This window comes from Hylobates moloch, unplaced genomic scaffold, assembly GCF_009828535.3.
Source record: "Hylobates moloch isolate HMO894 unplaced genomic scaffold, HMol_V3 SCAFFOLD_18, whole genome shotgun sequence".
NCBI classification, from domain to species: Eukaryota; Metazoa; Chordata; class Mammalia; order Primates; family Hylobatidae; genus Hylobates; species Hylobates moloch.
Window position 1 is genome coordinate 57,613,161 of NW_026652293.1, and position 19,350 is coordinate 57,632,510.

The 19,350-nt window shown below is 43.5% G+C and overlaps 1 protein-coding gene across 2 annotated transcripts in view; it reads right to left on the reverse strand.

Moving 5' to 3' along the window:
* The window catches only part of NVL (nuclear VCP like), a 100,469-nt gene that overhangs the window by 5,704 nt on the left and 75,415 nt on the right, over nt 1-19,350 (reverse strand). For both annotated transcript variants that reach the window (XM_032136638.2, XM_058430544.1), the window contains 2 exons: nt 4,197-4,273; nt 898-986 (listed from right to left, as the gene is read on the reverse strand). In XM_032136638.2, the coding sequence (XP_031992529.1) occupies nt 898-986; nt 4,197-4,273 (166 nt within the window). The remainder of the gene's footprint in view (nt 1-897; nt 987-4,196; nt 4,274-19,350) is intronic.

Genomic DNA, 19,350 nt, shown 5'->3' on the forward strand with positions numbered 1-19,350 from the left:
CTTGCAGTGAGCTGAGATTGTGCCACTGCACTCCAGCCTGGGCGAGAGTGAGACTCTGTCTCAAAAAAAAATAAAAATAAAAATAAAAATAGAGACAGGGTTTTGCTCTGTCACTCAGGCTGGAGTGCAGTGGTGCAATCATAGCCCATTGCAGCCTCGAACTCCTGGGCCTCACCCTCCCAAGTAGTTAGGACTATAGGCATGCACCACCATGCCAGTCTAATTTTTAAATTTTTTATAGAGATGGTGTCTTGGTTTGTTGCACAGGCTGCTCTCAAACTCCTGGGCTCAAGCAATCCTCCTGCCGCAGCTTTCCAAAGTGCTGGGATTACAGATGTGAGTCACCACACCCAGCAGACAATTTTTTTCCCCCATATGCGCTCAAATAGTAACATTAAAGACACTGTCAAATGTGAAGGATGTTGCAAAGCTGTCGAGATGGCCCCAAAGCATCACATAATACAATACACAGATTTTATATTTTGAAAGGAAAGTCTCAACATATGGAAAGTTATTCCAAATTTCACTTCTCTCGTGTATTTCCTAAGCTCTCAAATTTAGGCTGCATTTTAACAGGCAAGTAGATACCACCTTAGCAAAAGAATAAGTTTTTCCAGAATTGATAAGCAGCCCAGACTCATGATGAAGACAGCAAATGGATCCATTTGCCTATAGGGACAGTACTCTTTATTAGAGAGGTACTAAATAACTTTGCTATTATTATAATTGTCAGCAACAGAGGTTACCTAATATTTCAGAACAGCTTCTAACAGTCTCATTAGAAAAACATTAGCTTTAATATCATAGATAACAGACACTAGAAAATGGTCATTTTCCAGGGCAACAGTGGTTTTAAGTATCATAATTAGAATTGAGAGATTCTGGAGACAATTGTACCTTTTTCATTTCCACTCTTCTGTCTTGCCATTTCCTGTCTCAGGGCACAGATAGAAGCTTCTCGTACCAAAGCAGAGAGATCTGCACCCCTACAATAAAATAATAGTTATTTACTTATTCTTAGATACTGCAAAACCCCAGAAAAAAACCCAGAAAACAATTTTCATATAAGTCATATATTAAATAATCAGGAGAGAAAGTGACCAATAAAGATTAGAAATAAATTGATTATCAATCAATAGAAAAGAGCTCTTAGCTTTTATGTAAGATATTTCTAGGCCAGGTGCAGTGGCTCACGCCTATAATCCCAGCACTTTGGGAGGCTGAGGTGGGTGGATCACTTGAACAGGAGTTTGAGACTAGTTTCAGCAATATGGAGAAATGCCATATCTACAAAACTACAAAAAAATTAGCTGGGCATGGTGGCATGAACCTGTAGTCCCAGGCACTGGGGAGGCTTAGGTGGGAGGATCACTTGAGCCCGGGAGGTGGAGCTTGCAGTGAGCCAAGATCGCACCACTGCACTCCAGCCTGGACAACAGAGTGAGACTCTGTCCCAATTAAAAAACAAAAACAAAAAACTAAACTCGAGAAGAAAGGAAATTATGGAGGAAACAATACAATGTATAAAGGGCTAAAGTGCTGACTAGCATATTCGTGTATTACATAATGTCTAAAGTAAGCTTATTAAAAAGTCATTTATGGGCTGGGCGCAGTGGGTCATGCCTATAATTCCAGCACTTTGGGAGGTTGAGATGGCAGAATTGTTTGAGTTTGGGAGGCAAAGGCTATAGTGAGCCTGGGTGACAGAGTGAGACCCTGTCTCAAGAAAACCCCCCAAAAAGTCACTTATGGCTCCAAGTTCAGAAGGGAAAAATACAAACCCTGGAAAGTCTTTAATGCACCTGATTTAAGTTAAAACGGAATGAACACATCATAAATTACTTAAAATATGACAAATACAAACAGGCCTTCACTTATTTAATTATTTCACATAATAATATGCTGAGTCAGCACAGTTCTGAGTTCAATGAAAGACACTCATGCTGACTGGAGTTTCACTACATTACAGCTGTAACAGGATTCTTAGAGATTATTTGAGAAAGAGTTTGAATTTGGGGATAAAAACCTCACTTCTATGATTCACAAGTCTTGGAAAGAAAAGATGAAAATGAAAAATAAATTTTTTTTTAAAAAAACCTCATCTCTGGACATTAAACTTACTATATAATGTTGATAATCCCCATACTATATAATTTTTTTTCGTTTTTTTTGAGATGGAGTCTTGCTCTGTCACCTAGGCTGGAGTGCAGTGGTGCGATCTTGGCTCACTGCAACCTCTGTGTCCCAGGTTTGAGTGACTCTCCTGCCTCAGACATATACTATATAAAAGTAAAGACCCACAGGCTTAAATTTTTAACTGAATCTGGTGTTTTGTTGGCTAAATGTTAGGGTTATAACATTATTTAATAATCACATACCTGCTGGGGTATTCATTCCTTCCCATACTATGAAATCTAACATTGGTGGAAACACCATTAACTAACAGAAACAGATAGCTATAGACTGTAGTGGTGTAGTGTCTCTCAAACTGTGATTATAGTGGCATGAAAATCCAAAATGTACACCATTCAACTTTAGCCCTAACCCCTTCACAGACTGACAGCCTACTTGGTATATCCAAAAGATTTAGCCCAGGGCAAGTCCTGCCACCAAAACCACCTCTGTTACTCACCGAAAATCTTTTCAGATTTGAGCACTTACAGCAGTATTATTATTATATTTTTTTGTAGAGACGGGGTCTTACTATGTTGCCCAGGCTGGTCTTGAACTCCCGGCCTCAAACAATCTGCCTGCCTTGGCCTCCCAAAGGGCTAGGATTACAGGTGTGAGCCACTGCTCCCACCCTTAAAGCAAGCAGTAGTCCCCTAAGCATAAGATCATTTCTTTATTTTAAATTTTATTTATTTTTATTTTTTTGAGATGGAGTCTCGCTCTGTTGCACAGGCTGGAGTGCAGTGACACGATCTCAGCTCACTGCAACCTCCACCCGCTAGGTTCAAGCAATTTTCCCATCTCGGCCTCCCTAGTAGCAGGGATTACAGGTGTGCACTACCATGCCCGGCTAATTTTTGTAGTTTTAGTAGAGACAAGGTTTCACCATGTTGGCCAGGCTGGTCTCAAATTTCTGACCTCAAGTGATCTGCCCACCTCAGCCTCCCAAAGTGCTGGGATTACAGGCGTGAGCCACTGTGCCTGGCCACATCATTTAAATAAAGACTGGTATGGATTTGATTCCTAATTAGGGGGTGAGGCACATCCTATTTAAGGGGAGGTAGGGGCATTTACATCTGCCCCTCATCACCCCTGCCTGAGACTCTGATCAGTTTCTCTTCACTGAGAATCACTGCTACATTGGAAGGACATAACGTGAAAAAAAGGGCCAGGCGTGGTGGCTCACTGTAATCCCAGCACTTTGGGAGGCTGAGGCATGAGGGACTACTTAAGCTCAGGAGTTCATGACAAGCCTGGACAATATGGCGAGACCCCAAAACTACAAAATTTTTTTAAAAAAATTAGCTGGGGATGGTGGCATGCACCTGTAGTCCCAGCTATCCAGGAGGCTGAGGTCAGAGGATTGCTTGAGCCCAGGAAGTCAAGGCTACAGTGAGCCATGATCATGCCAGCCTGGGTGAAAGAGGGAAACCCTGTACGGAAAAAAAAAAAAAAGAAACAAAACAAAAAGCCGGAGGGGGCATTGTCTCTGTTAGTTAAACTTGAATTTCATTTCCTCCCTCTGTGTTCCCAAATTGGGAGTTAACAAACACATTTACTTCAAAACATATGAAGAAAAACTAATAACTGTAACAACCACAAACATAGGAAGGATGAAGGCAGAAATGTCAGATTTCCTGATGTTACTACAGGCTATGTGGAGGTGAAAAGGCGTGCGGCAAAAATGCATCCTGAGGGCTGCAAAATGTGGCACTTGTAGATTAGTCTCTTTTAAATGCTGACGCACCAGTACAATTTGTAAAGGACAGCAATGCTGGTTAGGGTAGGTTAAGTACCAAGAGTCAACATATGAAAGGACTCCCCTGTTCCCAGGAATTCCTTCAGGGCCTCCAAATGTGCAGTCTCTTCTCTAGGAAGGGAGATGCCAGACACTTTATATGCTTCATGGGATACCTCATTTAATCCTCCCAACAATCTGCTGAGGTGAGCATCATCACCCCTCATTTTATAGATGAGGAAATTGAACCCCAGAGAGTGAATTGACTTAAGATTTAAACACTTACGTATAGCAATCACAGCGAAGGTCACCAGCAATTGCTTCCAAATTTACATCTGCATCCAGTGGTGGTTTGGTACCATTCTAAGTAAGAGAGAAAAATGATTTTTCATTGGAGCTTTAAGACCATGCCGGGCACGGTGGCTCATGCTTGTAATCCCAGCACTTTGGGAGGCCAAGGTGGGCAGATTACCTGAGGTCAGGAGTTTGAGACTAACCTAGGGAACATGGTGAAACCCCGTCTCTACTACAAATACAAAAATTAGCCGGGCATTATGGTACGCACCTGTAGTCCCAGCTACTCGGGAGGCTGAGGCACGAGAATTGCTTAAGCCCTGGAGGTGGAGGTTGTAGTGAGCAGAGATCATGCCACTGCACTCCAGCCTGGGCGACAGAGTGAGACTGAGTCTCAAAATAAAGATAAAGACCATATTCATCTACATAATAGGTTCTTAATAATGGCTGTTTGACTAAATGAGTATAACTGACTTCCAGACCAGTGCTGTTAAGGTTTATACAAATTTCAATGTTGAGAAATGAGGCTAAGAAGCAGATTCCAAACCTGAGAAAGCTAAAGGCAAACAATTTATGCTCATGAAGTTTGAGGAATTTGTGTACAGCTGCAGCAAATACTAAACACCATCAACAAGAATGAAAACCAGCACCTCGATCTTTCCAAAGGTGCAGAAACACATTTCCTTTCCAGCTTAAATATGGCAAATACTTAAGCAATGCTTAGTGTTGGTGTGAGGCTGGCTAGGACGGGAGAAATAATACTGAACCTGGCCAGGAGATAAGGAGCAGTATCTGCTCTATCATAAAAGCACAAAGCCTTCTAAGCTCAGTATATTCCTTCTTAATCATTTATCTAACACTCAATCTTGATTTTGGTGCCAATTCCCCTTCAGCTCATTTCGAGAGACATTAGCAATGACAAGTATGTAACTTCGAACTCTTAGAATTTCTCATGAGACTGGATGTAGAGAAAAAAAACCAACCCAGAATTTTAACACTTAACCCAGTACCTTGCATGCATACATTATGTTTAATAATATTTTTAGTGACAAACTGCAGAGGCAAACAAAACAAGCTTTTTCTTCCCCCCAGGGTCTTGCTCTGTTGCCCAGGCAGGAGTGAGTGGAACAACCACAGCAGACTTGACCTCCTGGGCACAAGAGATCCTTCTACCTCAGCCTCCCAAGGAGCTGGAACTACATGCCACCATGCCTGGATAATTTTTTTTTTTTTTTTTTGAGACAGTCTCGCTCTGGAGTGCAGTGGTGTAATCTCGGCTCACTGCAACCTCTTGTCTCCTAGGTTCAAGCGATTCTTCTGCCTCAGCCTCCTGAGTAGCTGGGACTACAGGCACATGCCACCACGCCTGGTTAATTTTTTATATTTTTAGTAGAGATGGGGTTTGGCCAGGCTGGTCTCAAACTCCTGGCCTCAGGTCATCTGCCCGCCTCGGCCTCCCAAAGTGCTGGGATTACAGGTGTGAGCTACCACGTCTGTTTTTTTTTAAAGACGGGGTCTTGCTATGTTGCCTAGGCTTGTCTCAAACTCCCGGCCTCAAGCAATTCTCCTGCCCCAGCCTCCCAAAATTCTGGGATTACAGACATAAGCCACTGCACCCAGTCAAAACAGTTCTTAATTATTTAAAATGTATGACAGTTAGATGGTAAGTTTATGAGTATTTGTTTATTATTCTGATTCATAACTTACATATACATTGCATATGTTCTTTCCTGTGCAGCAAATATTATTAAATAACTATTTTAAGAAGAAACACGGCCAAGCGTGGTAGCTCACGCCTGTAATCCCAGCACTTTGGGAGGCCGAGGAGGGCGAATCACCTGAGGTCAGGTGTTCGAGATCAGCCTGGCCAACATGGTAAAACCCCATCTCTACTAAAATAAAAATTAGCTGGGTGTGGTGGCGTGTGCCTGTAATCCCAGCTACTCGGGACACGGAGGCAGGAGAATCACTGGAACCCGGGAGGTGGAGGCTGCAGTAAGCCAAGATCACACCATTGCACTCCAGCCTGGGTGACAGCTGGAGAGTTGGAGACTTGGTCTCAAAAAAAAAAAAGAAAAAAAAGAAGAAGAAACACACACAAAAGTGAATAAACACAAGCCATTAAGCTTTCCTCTTTTCTTTTTTTTTCTTTGAGACAGGGTCTGGCTCTGTCACCCAGGCTGAAGTTCAATGGCACAATCTCAGCTTACTGCAACCTCCACCTCCTGGACTCAAGCCCTCCTCCCACCTCAGCCTGGGTAGCTGGGACTACAGGCACCCACCACCACACCTGGCTAATTTTTGTATTTTTCGTAGAGACAGGGTTTCACGATGTTGCCCAGACTGATCTCAAACTCCTCAGCTCAAGCGATCTGCCCGCCTTGGCCTCCCAAAGTGCTGAGATTACAGGTGTGGGCCACAGAACCTGCCCGGTAAGCTTTTCTTAGTGTAAAACGTCAGCCTGGCAAATGCTCCAGGCACAGGGTTCGGCGACCTGGCTGAGAGGACCGGAGCTGCCGGCCTTGTGCACTAGTTACCTGTTGCTCTGCCCACACTCACATACCAGCGTCTCACTGCCTCCCAGCAGGGCATGTTCAAGAACTGCATAAATTATACATCTGTTAGTTGCTATCACTAAATAAAATGGACATGTTATCTACCACAGGTTCAAGAAACAGTTAATTTCCCATTCAATCCATTTTGACCTGGGACACAAACTATGATCTTAGGCAAACCATCTTGTGCTTTTTTCTCTGAGTAGTAAAACTAAAGGGTCAGAATGTAGGGTTGCTAAGCATCTTTTAGTGTAAACAATTTTCAACTGAGTCAGGATAGTGGTCAATCCTGGGGGCAGGTAGAAGTGGGTAGTGGCTGGAAGCAGAAGGGTAGCTTTTGTCGATGTGGGAATGTTCTATTTTATTGTGGCAAAACATACAAAAAACTGACCATTTCAACCATTTTTCAGTGTACAGGTCAGTGGCATTAAGACCATCCACGTTGCTGTATCACCCCTATCCGGCTCCAGAACTTTTTTATCTTTCCAAAGAAAACAATGCAACCATTAAACACTAACTCCCCATTCCTCCCGCCCCCGCCTCCCAACCTCTGGCAGTCACCATTCTACTTCATAATTCTATGAATTAGACTTGGAGTGTTCTTTTTCTTGATCTGGAGACTTTGTAACAATTCATGCAGCTGGACATTTACCACTTTTTAATTTTTTTCTTGAATCTCTAAATCTACTTTACATTTACCACTTTTCTGTAGGTGTATCATACTTCAATAAAAAGACCTAAGGAGTGGAAATAACACTGGATGAGGAATTAGAAAACCTGAGTTCTGAAGTTCAAATTTGCAACTGAATGGCCCTTATAGAAGTTTGTTAATCTTTATTATTTATTTAATTTTTTAAATAAAGTATCTTAATAGATAAGTATCTATCTCCAGATGAGTATATATAATTTTGTGCTATATTTGAGAGGGGAGGGGGGCATCAGTGAACATATAATAGTGATTTCTTAAAATGAAGACTAGCGTAGACTTTCTTGCTATGGTGGTGGGACTGCCACATTAGGTAGGAGCCCTTGTTAGGTGCTTTCTATGATTTTAAGAACCTATCAACTTACCTCGACTGTCACACTGTCGCATTAACTGTACGGATCTTCCCTAAGGACACTCTGCGTGCTGTTAGACAATCTAATCTAAAACTATCTAGTGTCCTGTTTTAATCAAAAGCTGAATCATAAGAAGACAATTCTTTTATACTTCTCAATATCTAAATGCTACCCTTGGGTTAAGCTGGACCTCCACAAGGTCCTGTGCACTCTCAGAGTGCATTTCTTGGACCTTCATCAAATTGTATTTAATGAACTGGCTTTGAGTAATATCCTCAGTTTATATTAAGAAAATGACAAGCCTCAGTCCCAAGAGGCTTATTGTGTTTATGTCAGAAATACTGTTTAAAGACATGGTGCATCACATCTTAGCGTTCTCTTTGTGAGGACCCAGAGGAGGAATTTTTCTTTTTTCTGTCTCGCTCTGTCACCAGGCTGGAGTGCAGTGATGTAATCTCGGCTCACTGCAACCTCCGCCTCCCAGGTTCAAGCGATTCTCCTGCCTCAGCCCCGAGTAGCTGGGATTACAGGCGCGCGCCACCACGCTGGGTTATTATTTTTTTTTTTTGAGATGGAGTCTCACTCTGTCACAGGCCCAGGCTGGAGTGCAGCGGCGCGATCTCAGCTCACTGCAACCTCCGCCTCCCGGGTTCAAGCGATTCTCCTGCCTCAGCCCCCCAAGTGGCTGGGATTACAGTTGCCCGCCACCACGCCTGGCTAATTTTTTGTATTTTTGGTAGAGATGGGGTTTCACCACGTTGTCCAGACTGGTCTTGAACTTCTGACCTCAGGTGATCCACCCACCTTGGCCTCCCAAAGTGCTAGGATTACAGGAATGAGCCACTGTGCCCAGCCAACACTGGGTAATTTTTGTATTTTAGTAGAGACAGGGTTTCACCATGTTGGTCAGGCTGGTCTCAAACTCCTGACCTCATGATCCGCCTGCCTCGGCCTCCCAAAGTGCTGGGATTACAGGTGTGAGCCACAGCGCCCAGCAGAGGAGGAATTTTTCTCACATTTGCATAGTGAGAGCAATTGTCAGCTTTCTATTCTTAGCATACCCTTTGTTTAAGAAAATCTTTTGTGAAAGAAAGCTCAGTATATAAAGGAACACAATAAATAAATGAGGTGGGGTATGAGCTTCAGAAAATGAATTCACTGTTATACATTTAGATACTCTCAGAAGTTTCCTAATTCTTAGAAGATTAAACCTTTGGAAAAAGAAATAATTTCAAGTACCCTCACTTGAAAGAAAGTAACAAACTGTCCTTTTTTTTTTTTTTTTTTTTTTTTGAGACAGAGTCTTGCCCTGTGGCCCAGGCTGGAGAGCGATGGCGTGATCTCGGCTCACTGAAAGCTCCGCCTCCCGGGTTCAAGAGATTCTCCTGCCTCAGCTTCCCAAGTAGGTGGGATTACAGACGTGCACCACCACACCCAGCTAATTTTTTGTATGTTTAGTAGAGACAGGTTTCACCATGTTGGCCAGGCTGGTCTCAAACTCCTGACCTCATGATCCACCCACCTCGGCCTCCCAAAAGTGCTGGGATTACAGGCACGAGCCACCGCGCTCAGCCAAACTCTCCTTTTTTTGAGGGCATGAGGTGTGCTCTACCTAGGATACCTCCAAAAGTTTCATTAGCAACATTACTTTCTAATTAGTAGAAATAAGGGCTAAGGAATCTTTGGATCACTGAAATCTAACTATTCTTTAATTGAAATGTGGTAATGTTTCTGACTTATAGTAAGAACTAAAATGAATTCTATTTATTCTCAAGTGAGAGCAACGAGAACAATTTTAAATGGCATAATAAAGAGCTTATAAAACAAAATATGAGTATTTTGGAAAATCACTTATTGAAATGGTACTAGGATATCAAGTATTTAGAAGCTTAAATTAATTTGGTTTTTCTTTATGACATTATCTCTATTACAATACTATTATATTATTTTTTAATAAAGGCCCTAATGGAAATCTCAAATAGTTTGGTAACTATAGAAAGCTAAGCTAAAGGAATTATTAGAAAAAGAAGGAAAATAGTCTCTTAAGGAAATTATAGGCCAGGCGCCGTGGCTGATGCCTGTAATCCCAGCACTTTGGGAGGCCGAGGCGGGCGGATCACCTGAGGTCAGGAGTTCGAGACCAGCCTGGCCAACATGGTGAAACACCATCTCTACTAAAAATACAAAACTTGGTCAGGGGTGGTGGCAGGTGCCTGTAATCCCAGCTACTTGGGACACTGAGGCAGGGGAATCGCTTGAATCCAGGAGGCAGAGGTTGCAGTGAGCCGAGATCACACCATTGCATTCCAGCCTAGGGAACAAGAGCGAGACTTCGTCTCAAAAAAAAAAAAAAAAAAAAAAAAAAGCAAAAAACAGGTATGGTAGCAGGCGCCTGTAATCCCAGCTACTTAGGAGGCTGAGGCAGGAGAATCACTTGAACCTGGAAGGCAGAGGTTGCAGTGAGCCAAGACCACGCCATTGCACTCTAGCCTGGACATGAAGAGCAAAACTCCATCTCAAAGAAAAAAAAGTAAAGTTATATCCCACAAATAATCCCACAAATATTGTATGATTCTACTTGTATGAGGTACCTAGAATAGGCAAAGCATAGGGACAGAAAGTAGAATGGTGGTTGCCAGGGGCTAAGGAAGGAGGAATGGGCAGTTTGTGTTTAATGGAGACAGAGTTTCAGTTTGGGAAGATGAAAAAGTTCTGGAGATGAGTAGTGGTGATGGCTGCACAACAATGTAAATGTACTTAATGCCACAGAAATATACACTTAAAAATGGCTAAAATGGTCAATTTTATGTTATATATCTATAGTATTTTACTAAAATTTGAAAAAAGTTATGGTTCATTTACACTGGTATTTTCCTATAATTCTTATTAAGCATTATATGTTATGAAATATTCAGGTTCAAAAAGTAATTCAAGATGTGCTACTAGTTTTATTTTAACAAATATTTTCATTTGGTCATACAAATCTACTCTTTTTTTCTTTTTTTTTTTTTTGAGATGGAGTCTCACTCTGTGCCCAGGCTGGAGTGTACTGGCATGATCTCACTTCACTGGGTTCAAGCGATTCTCCTGCCTCAGCCTTTCGAGTAGCTGGGACTACAGGCGCACGCCACCATGCCTGGTCAATTTTGGTATTTTCAGCAGAGATGGGCTTTCACCATATTGGTCAAAGTGGTCTCAAACTCCTGACCTCAGGTGATTCACCCGCCTCGGCCTCCCAAAGTGCTGAGATTACAGGCGTGAGTCACCGTGCCCAACCAAATTTATTCTTAAATCTATTCTTAATTACGTATCAGAGTTTAGAATCATTAATGCTTTTTTTTTTTTTTTTTTTTTTTTTGAGACAGTTTCACTCCTGTTGCCCAGGCTGGAGTGCAATGGCGTGATCTTGGCTCACTGCAACCTCTGCCTCTGGGTTCAAGCGATTCTCCTGCCTCAGCCTCCCGAGTAGCTGGAATTTACAGGTGTGTGCCACCATGCCTGGCTATTTTTGAATGAGATCACCTCATTCAGGTGATCTGCCCGCCTTGGCCTCCTAAAGTGCTGGGATTACAGGTGTGAGCCACCACACCTGGCCAGTAATTATTTATTTATTTTTTATTTATTTTAAAATCCAGCTTCTGCAGGAAGCAATTTTTATTCACATAGTCGACTGTGAAAAATTAAAGAAAGGGCCGGGTGTAGTGGCTCACTCTTGTAACCCTAGACCTTGGGAGGCTAAGGTGGGTACATCGCTTGAGCTCAGGAGTTCAAAACCAGCCTGGGCAACATGGTGAAACCCTGTTTCTATAAAAAAATACAAAAATTAGCTAGGCCTGGTGGCACGTTCCTGTAGTCCCAGCTACTCAGGGAGCAGAGGCAGGAGGAAAACTTGAGCCTGGGAGGATGAGGCTGCAGTGAGCCAAGACTGTGCCACTGCCCTCCAGCCTGGGTGACAGAGCAAGACCTTGTCTCACCAAAAAAAAAAAAAAAAAAAAAAAAGTTTGTAAAAAGTTTGCTCATCAGTAAAAGGAAAATATTTAAATATTTTGTAAGACATACACTTCAAAGGGAGTGTCAAGGTTTAAGCATGTGTATAAATGTAAAATGAAAACACTACATGGAACAGAGTAAGGGCTTAATAAATGTTAGCTATTATTATATCAGGTATTCTTAGGTCATACTTTTTTTTTTTCTTTGAGATGAGGTCTCGCTCTGTTGCTCAGGCTGGAATGCAGTAGTGTGATCTCAGCTCACTGCAACCTCCACCTCCCGGGTTCAAGAGATTCTCCTGCCTCAGCCTCCCAAATAGCTGGGATTACAGGCACCTGCCACTACACCCGACTAATTTTTGTATTTTTAGTAGAGATGGGATTTTGCCATTTTGGCCAAGTAGGTCTCGAACTCCTGATCTCATGATTCGCCTGCCTCAGTCTCCCAAAGCGCTGGATTACAGGCATGAGCCACCGCACCCGGCCTTGTCACTCTTTTAAAGACTATATATTATCTGAAAGTATTTGGCAGATCTCAAATAATGTTTCTGGTTTTCTGAGATCTTTTAATGACACTTAAAAGGAAGTAGAAGTTATGAAAAAAAAATTTTGGGGCTGGGCGTGGTGGCTCATGCCTGTAATCCCAGCACTTTGGGAGGCCAAGGAGGGTGGATCACCTGAGGTCAGGAGTTTGAGACCAGCCTGGCCAACATGGAGAAACCCCATCTCTACTAAAAATACAAAATTAGCTGGGCGTGGTGGCAGACACCTGTAATCTCAGCTACTTGGGAGGCTGAGGCAGGAGAATCACTTGAACCCAGGAGGCAGAGGTTGCAGTGAGCTGAGATCACACCACTGCACTCCAGCCTGGGCGACAAGAGCAAAACTCCGTCTCAAAAAAAAAAAAAAAAATTTCTACTTCTCAGGAAGCTTTTAGTGATAGACCTCTTATCACCACATCATCACCAGAAATACCAAATAAAAAATATTAAAAAGTAGTATATGGCTCTCTCTTTTTTATTTGAGGTGGAGTCTCCCTCTGTTGCCCGGGCTGGAGTGCAGTGGCGTGATCTCGGCTCACTGCAACCTCCACCTCTCGGGTTCAAGCGATTCTTTTGCTTCAGCCTCCTGAGTAGCTAGGACTACAGGCGCGTGCCACCACGCCTGGCTAATTTTTGTATTTTTAGTAGAGACGGCTTTCACCATGTTGCTCAGGCTGGTCTCAATTTTTTTTTTTTTTTCTGAGACGGAGTCTCACTCTGTTGCCCAGGCTGGAGTGCAGTGGCGCAATCTCGGCTCACTGCAACCCCCGCCTCTTGGGTTCAAGTGATTCTTCTGCCTCAGCCTCCTGAGTAGCCGGGACTACAGGCGCCCGCCACCACGCCCAGCTAATTTTTATATTTTTAGTAGAGACGGGGTTTTACCATATTGGCCAGGCTGGTCTCGAACTCCTGACCTTGTGATCCACCCACCTCGGCCTCCCAAAGTGCTGGGATTACAGGCGTGAGCCACTGTACCTGGCCCACTCGCTCTTCTTTTACTAAACTTAGATCCCAAAAGATATGAAGAAGTTGCTTTGACCCACAAATTTTTTTCAGACTTTTAAGAACAGGACTAAAGATCTTCATTCTAATCTCCTTATAATATTTCAGATGTTAATAGGAGAAAGAGAAAACTGTATATAAAACAATCTGGATAATTAAAGTCAAAAGCCAGCAAACTGAAATAGAAAGGGTAAACATTAAAAATGCCAATTTTCCTCATTTTCTGTTGACTTACAAAGAACATACATGGGCAGGAAGTCTGCCTTGTGACTTCTCCCCTCTGAAATTAGATATTGTGCTTCCTCTTCCTCTCACTCTGCCCTGCTTTAGCCATCAACAAAGTTTTTTAAACAAAAACATTCATGACCTCTGAAGGATGAGGTAAGATAAGGATGTGAAATTGCACTGCTAACAGCTCTCTTGAGAGGGCAACAGGCCGACGCAGGCAGACAGGGCACAGGGAGGCTGCATGTGGGTCCTGCTCCTCCTGGGCAGCTCTGCCCAACGAGGTTCCAAGTCTTAGAATAGGACACAGTCAGAATTGGAGCAAAAATGCACTCTCAAATCAAAGAGAATAACAAAAGCCCTTCTGCCGTTGGCACAGACAGAGGCTGAGGACTGACTATGCAGCAGTCTAAACCACAATCTACAAAAGTTGCTTTTGGCCTGGCATGGTGGCTCACACCTGTAATCCCAGCACTTTGAGAGGCTGAGGTGGGTGGATCACCAGGTCAGGAGTTCCAGACCAGCCTGGCCAACATGGTGAAACCTCATTTCTCTAAAAATACAAAAATTAGCCAGGCGTGGTGGCACGTGCCTGTAATCCCAGCTACTTAGGAGGCGGGATCCGTCCACCTTGGCCTCCCGAAGTGCTGGGATTACAGGTGTGAGCCACCATGCCCGGCCAAAGTTGACCTCTATTGAAATGTCTTTTTTGTTTTTTTTTCTTCTTCCATATTCACAACTTTGTGCTTGGAAGCTGCAGGGCTCCTCTCTGTTACCCACCGCATTTATGTCAGATGACTTTTTTTTTTTTTTGGAGACAGAGTTTTGCTCTTGTTGCCCAGGTTGGAGTGCAATAGCACGATCTCGGCTCACCACAACCTCTGCCTCCCAGGTTCAAGCTATTCTCATGCCTCAGCCTCCTGAGTAGCTGGGATTACAGGCATCCACCACTATGTCCCCCTAATTTTGTATTTTTAGTAGAGACGGGGTTTCTCCATGATGGTCAGGCTGGTCTCCAACTCCTGACCTCAGGTGATCCGCCTGCCTCAGCCTCCCAAAGTGCTGGGATTACAAGCTTGAGCCACCACTCCAGGCCAGATGACTATTCTTTACACAGACAGACAAACCAAACACATACATACATATATGGTCATGAGAGAAAATCTGAAAATATAAAGCAAATGAATACTCTGGGAGGCCAAGGCAGGCAGATCACTTGAGACCAGGAGATCGAGACCAGCCTGACCCACATGGCAAAACCCCATCTCTACTAAAACTACAAAAATTAGCTAAGTATGGTGGCGCATGCCTGTAGTCCCAGCTACTCAGGAGGCTGAGGCAGGAGAATCACTTGAACCTGGGAGGCGGAGGTTGCAGTGAGTAGAGTAACATCTGACATATAGGGTGATATTAGCAGGTAGGTCTTGTTGCTCCAAGCTGGCTGGGCCCTTACAGCGAAGCTGTGGTGCTCTCCTATTACACATAAATAATTCCACAGAATATGGACATTAGACAAGGCCACTCTGTGACCATGAAGGATCAAGACAGAAATGAGAACACTCTGTAATGAAGTCTGAACATGGACAAAGCACAAACACTGTCCAAGACACGAAAATGACCAAACATCCGCCATCTTAGCTAATAGAACTACTGTTTCTTTGCCAATCACAGTTTCAGCCTTGGTCTAGTCTTCCTTCCTTTTAGGCAAGATTTATTAAGTCACCCAATTATAGAATTATGCTTGCTTTTTAACAGCCATTCAGGGCAAAGGCCATTATTAAATCCTTCCCAAATCTAACACAAACCCCAAATCAATTAAGTCCTAAGACTCTCTTACTGAGATACACCCTCAGTTCCCCATGGAGTACATTCTCCTGCGCTGCAGAGTAATAAGCCCAACTTGTTCAACTACATGTGTGCTCTTGGTGGGCTTTGGTTGAAGAGCACTAACACAGTGGAAAAATGACGCATAATGCCATCTCCCAGAGGCAAGCACTGTATGTTGGCATATTTCCTTCTTGATGTTTTTCACTGTATGTCTTTATAAATATAGTTGAAATCTCCACACTATTCAGTCGCCTTTATTTACTTCCCCTCCTCAGGAATGAATTAATACATTTGTCATTGCTTCATAAACATTCCTATTATCATCTGGAAGGCAAGCTCCTGATAGGTAAGACAATGTCTTACGTTTCTTAGTCTCTACACAGTCAAGGATGTATTTAGTTTATAACAAATACTTCTTGACGAAGTAGGATACTTTTTTTTTTATTTTTTTTGAGACGGAGTCTTACTCTGTCGCCCAGGCTGGAGCACAATCTTGGCTCACTGCAACCTCCGCCTCCCAGGTTCAAGCGATTCTTGTGCCTCAGCCTCCTGAGTAGCTGGGATTACAGGAGCACACCATCATGCCCAGCTAATCTTTGTATTTTTGTGGAGACAGTGTTTTGCCATGTTGGCCAGGCTGGTCTTGAACTCCTGACTTCAAGTGATCCACCTGCCTCGGCCTCCCAAAGTGCTGGGATTACAGGCATGAGCCACTGTGCCTGGCTGAAGTGGGGTACTTTGAATATTTACCCCTTGGTCTGAGGCCTAATGATTTTGGCAAATAGCACTGAAATTCTAGATGAATGAAGTATAAAGTTGTTCTGGTGTGAGTACCATACATTGAATGAAACACAGCAGGAAGAATGAGCCAATCATTCTTCTGGTTCCAAATTTATAAAGCTCTGAATACTACATGCCTCATGTCTGGCATGTCTAGAAATAAATACCAATTCAACTTTTCTCTTTAGTTCATGAAATCCCAAGGACAAGTGTGAAAGCATTATCATTATGTCACCATGACTACAGGAAATTCATAGAAACAAAATTGGATTATATGTGTGTGCTTATTTTGTATATACATACACACCCACATACATTGACCAAAGCAAACAAAATCTCACTAACATAGTTCCTGATAGCTCATGCCTGTAATCCCAGCACTTTGGGAGGCCGAGGTGGGCGGATCACTTGAAGTCAGGAGTTTGAGACCAGCCTGGCTAACATGGTGAAACCCTGTCTCTACTAAAAATGCAAAAAAAAATTAGCCGGGTGTGGTGGCATGCACCTGTGGCCCCAGCTACATGGGGAGGCTGAAGTAGGAGATATGCTTGAACCCAGGAGGTGGAGGTTGCAGTGAGCTGAGATCATGCCACTGCACTTCAGCCTGGGCAACAAACAGGGTCTCTTTTTTTGACATACTGTGTCAAAAAAAAAAAAACAGAGCCAACGAAAGGGAGAGAAGATACTATGATGCAGTCATCATCAGACTTGTTTGATGCAAAGAAATAAGTATATGCAACCAAAGCAGGGTTTCTTAACTTTGGCATTACTGACATTTTGAGTTGGATAATTCTTTTTTTTCCCCTTGAGACAGGGTCTCAGCTCTGTTGCTCAGGCTGGAGTGCAGTGATGTGATCATGACACACTGCAGCCTCGACTTCTTGGGGTCAAGCCATCCTCCCACCTCAGCCTACCAAGTAGCTGGGACTACGGGTGTATGCCACTATGCCCAACTAATTAAAAAAATTGTCTTGGCCAGGCGCAGTGGCTCACATTTGTAATCCCAGCACTTTGGGAGACTTGAGGCAGGTGGATCACGAGGTCAGGAGTTCGATACCAGCCTGGCCAACGTGGTGAAACCCCGTCTCTACTAAAAATACAAAAATTAGCTGGGCTTGGTGGTGCACGCCTGTAATCCTAGCTACTCAGGAGGTTGAGGCAGGAGAATCACTTGAATGCGGGAGGTGGAGGTTGCAGTGAACTGAGGTGGCACCACTGTACTCCAGCCTGGGCAACAGAGTGAGACTCTGTCTCAAAAAAAAAAAAATTTTTTTTTCTTGTAGAGACAGGGTCTCACTCTGTTGCCCAGGCTGGTCTCCAACTCCTGGGCTCAAGTGATCCTCCTGTCTCAGCCTCCCAAAGGGCTGGGATTACAGGCCTGAGTCACCATGCCTGGCCTTGGATAATTCTTTGTTGTTGGCTGTCCTGTGCACTGTGGAATATTTAGCAGCATGATCACTCCTCTGCGTAGTGGTAAATAAATGTCCCTAGACATTGCCAAAAGTTCCCTGTGGACGTGAGGTGGGGTGGTGGGAAAATTGCCTTAGGTTGAGAACTACTAAACTAAAGCAACATGTTTTCATGGCTTTGACCACCAGCTATGGACTGATGACAGACAAAACTATAGCCCAGCCAGAGGACTCTCCTGGACTCCCAACCACAGACCCAACATCCTGCTTAACTTTTCCACTTGATAGTGCCCAGGCACCTGAAACTCAGATAGCTCATCTCCCAGACCTCTAATCCTGGTGGATGCCACCAGCTGCACAAGCTGCAAATTCATCTACCTTTTCCTTTAACTCCCAACTCTACAGTTAATCCAATGTCCTACTAATTAAAACCTTTAAACAGTTCTCATGTCTATATCTTCTTTGTTATTCCCGTGATAATGCCTTAGTTCGTTACTTTTTCTTTTTCACTGATGTTTCTCAATCATATTGCCTTAGTTCTAACATGCTTAATTTCATAACTTTTACTTTACTGGCTTCCAAGCTATTTTCCATACTGTCCATCAATAGAATCTTTTTACCCTACAAAGATGATCATTCTTCTGTTCTCATCTGCCCTGTTCTCCCTCCTCTGGGTGATTTTTAGGAACACTGCTAAAGGCGGTTTTAAGTAATGATGGCCCAGTGAAGCAGGATCACAGAATCTTCCTTTGTCAGCATCAGAAGAATACTAAAAAAAGTTAAACAACTTGCCAGTAGCAACCAAAGAAAGGGGTAAACCTTCATGCTGCAAATGTTGAAAAGTGGGTGCGAAGAGAAAATTTGAAAGTGGCTGATAATTAGGCCTCTATTCCTGGGAAGGAGTACTGAACAAAGAACGTAAGTTAACAAAATCTTGTGATGTCTATTAACATTCCAAGCTGGAGACAAGCAGCCTGAGGAGAAGATAGCTCTAGAAAAAGTTAGACACACACAATCAAGGGATTTCAGCAGATTCAGGAAGAACTGCCAAGGTATGCCACTTTCCAGGGAGCCGGACAGAACTGGGTACAATCCCATGGGAGTGGGACAGCTCCCATGGGGGAGGTATCTCCAACTGGATGGACAGAGCGGGTCCAGGTACAAGTGATTTCATCCCCAGAAGGGTTAACACCACCAGCTTAGCTCCCTCTCCCATCCCAAGGCTATAGAAATGTAGAAACAAAGCAGTTCTACAGACCTCAAAATGTGATATGTGAAGGGCAGAAAAACTAGTTCCACGTAGTGAGAAGTGGGATGACAGAACTCATTCAATTTTTTTTTTTGAGAGAGGGTCTTGGGCTGTTACCCAGGCTTGAGTGCAGTGGCGCGATCTTGGCAGACTGCAACCTCCACTTCTTGGGCTCAAGCGATTCTGCAGCCTCAGCCAGGCATGAGCCATTGAAGTCCAGCTAATTTTTGTATTTTTTGTAGAGATGGGGTTTCCCCATGTTTCCCAGGCTGATCTTGAACTCCTGAGGTCAAAGCAATCCACCTGCCTTGGCTTCCCAAAGTGCTGGGATGACAGGTGTGAGCCAACGTGTTTGGCCCACTTATTTATTTATTTTTAGATATAGTGTCTTGCGGGTCCGGGTGCGGTGGCTCACGCCTGTAATCCCAGCACTTTGGGAGGCCGAGGCGGGTGGATCACGAGGTCAGGAGATAGAGACCATCCTGGCTAACATGGTGAAACCCCGTCTC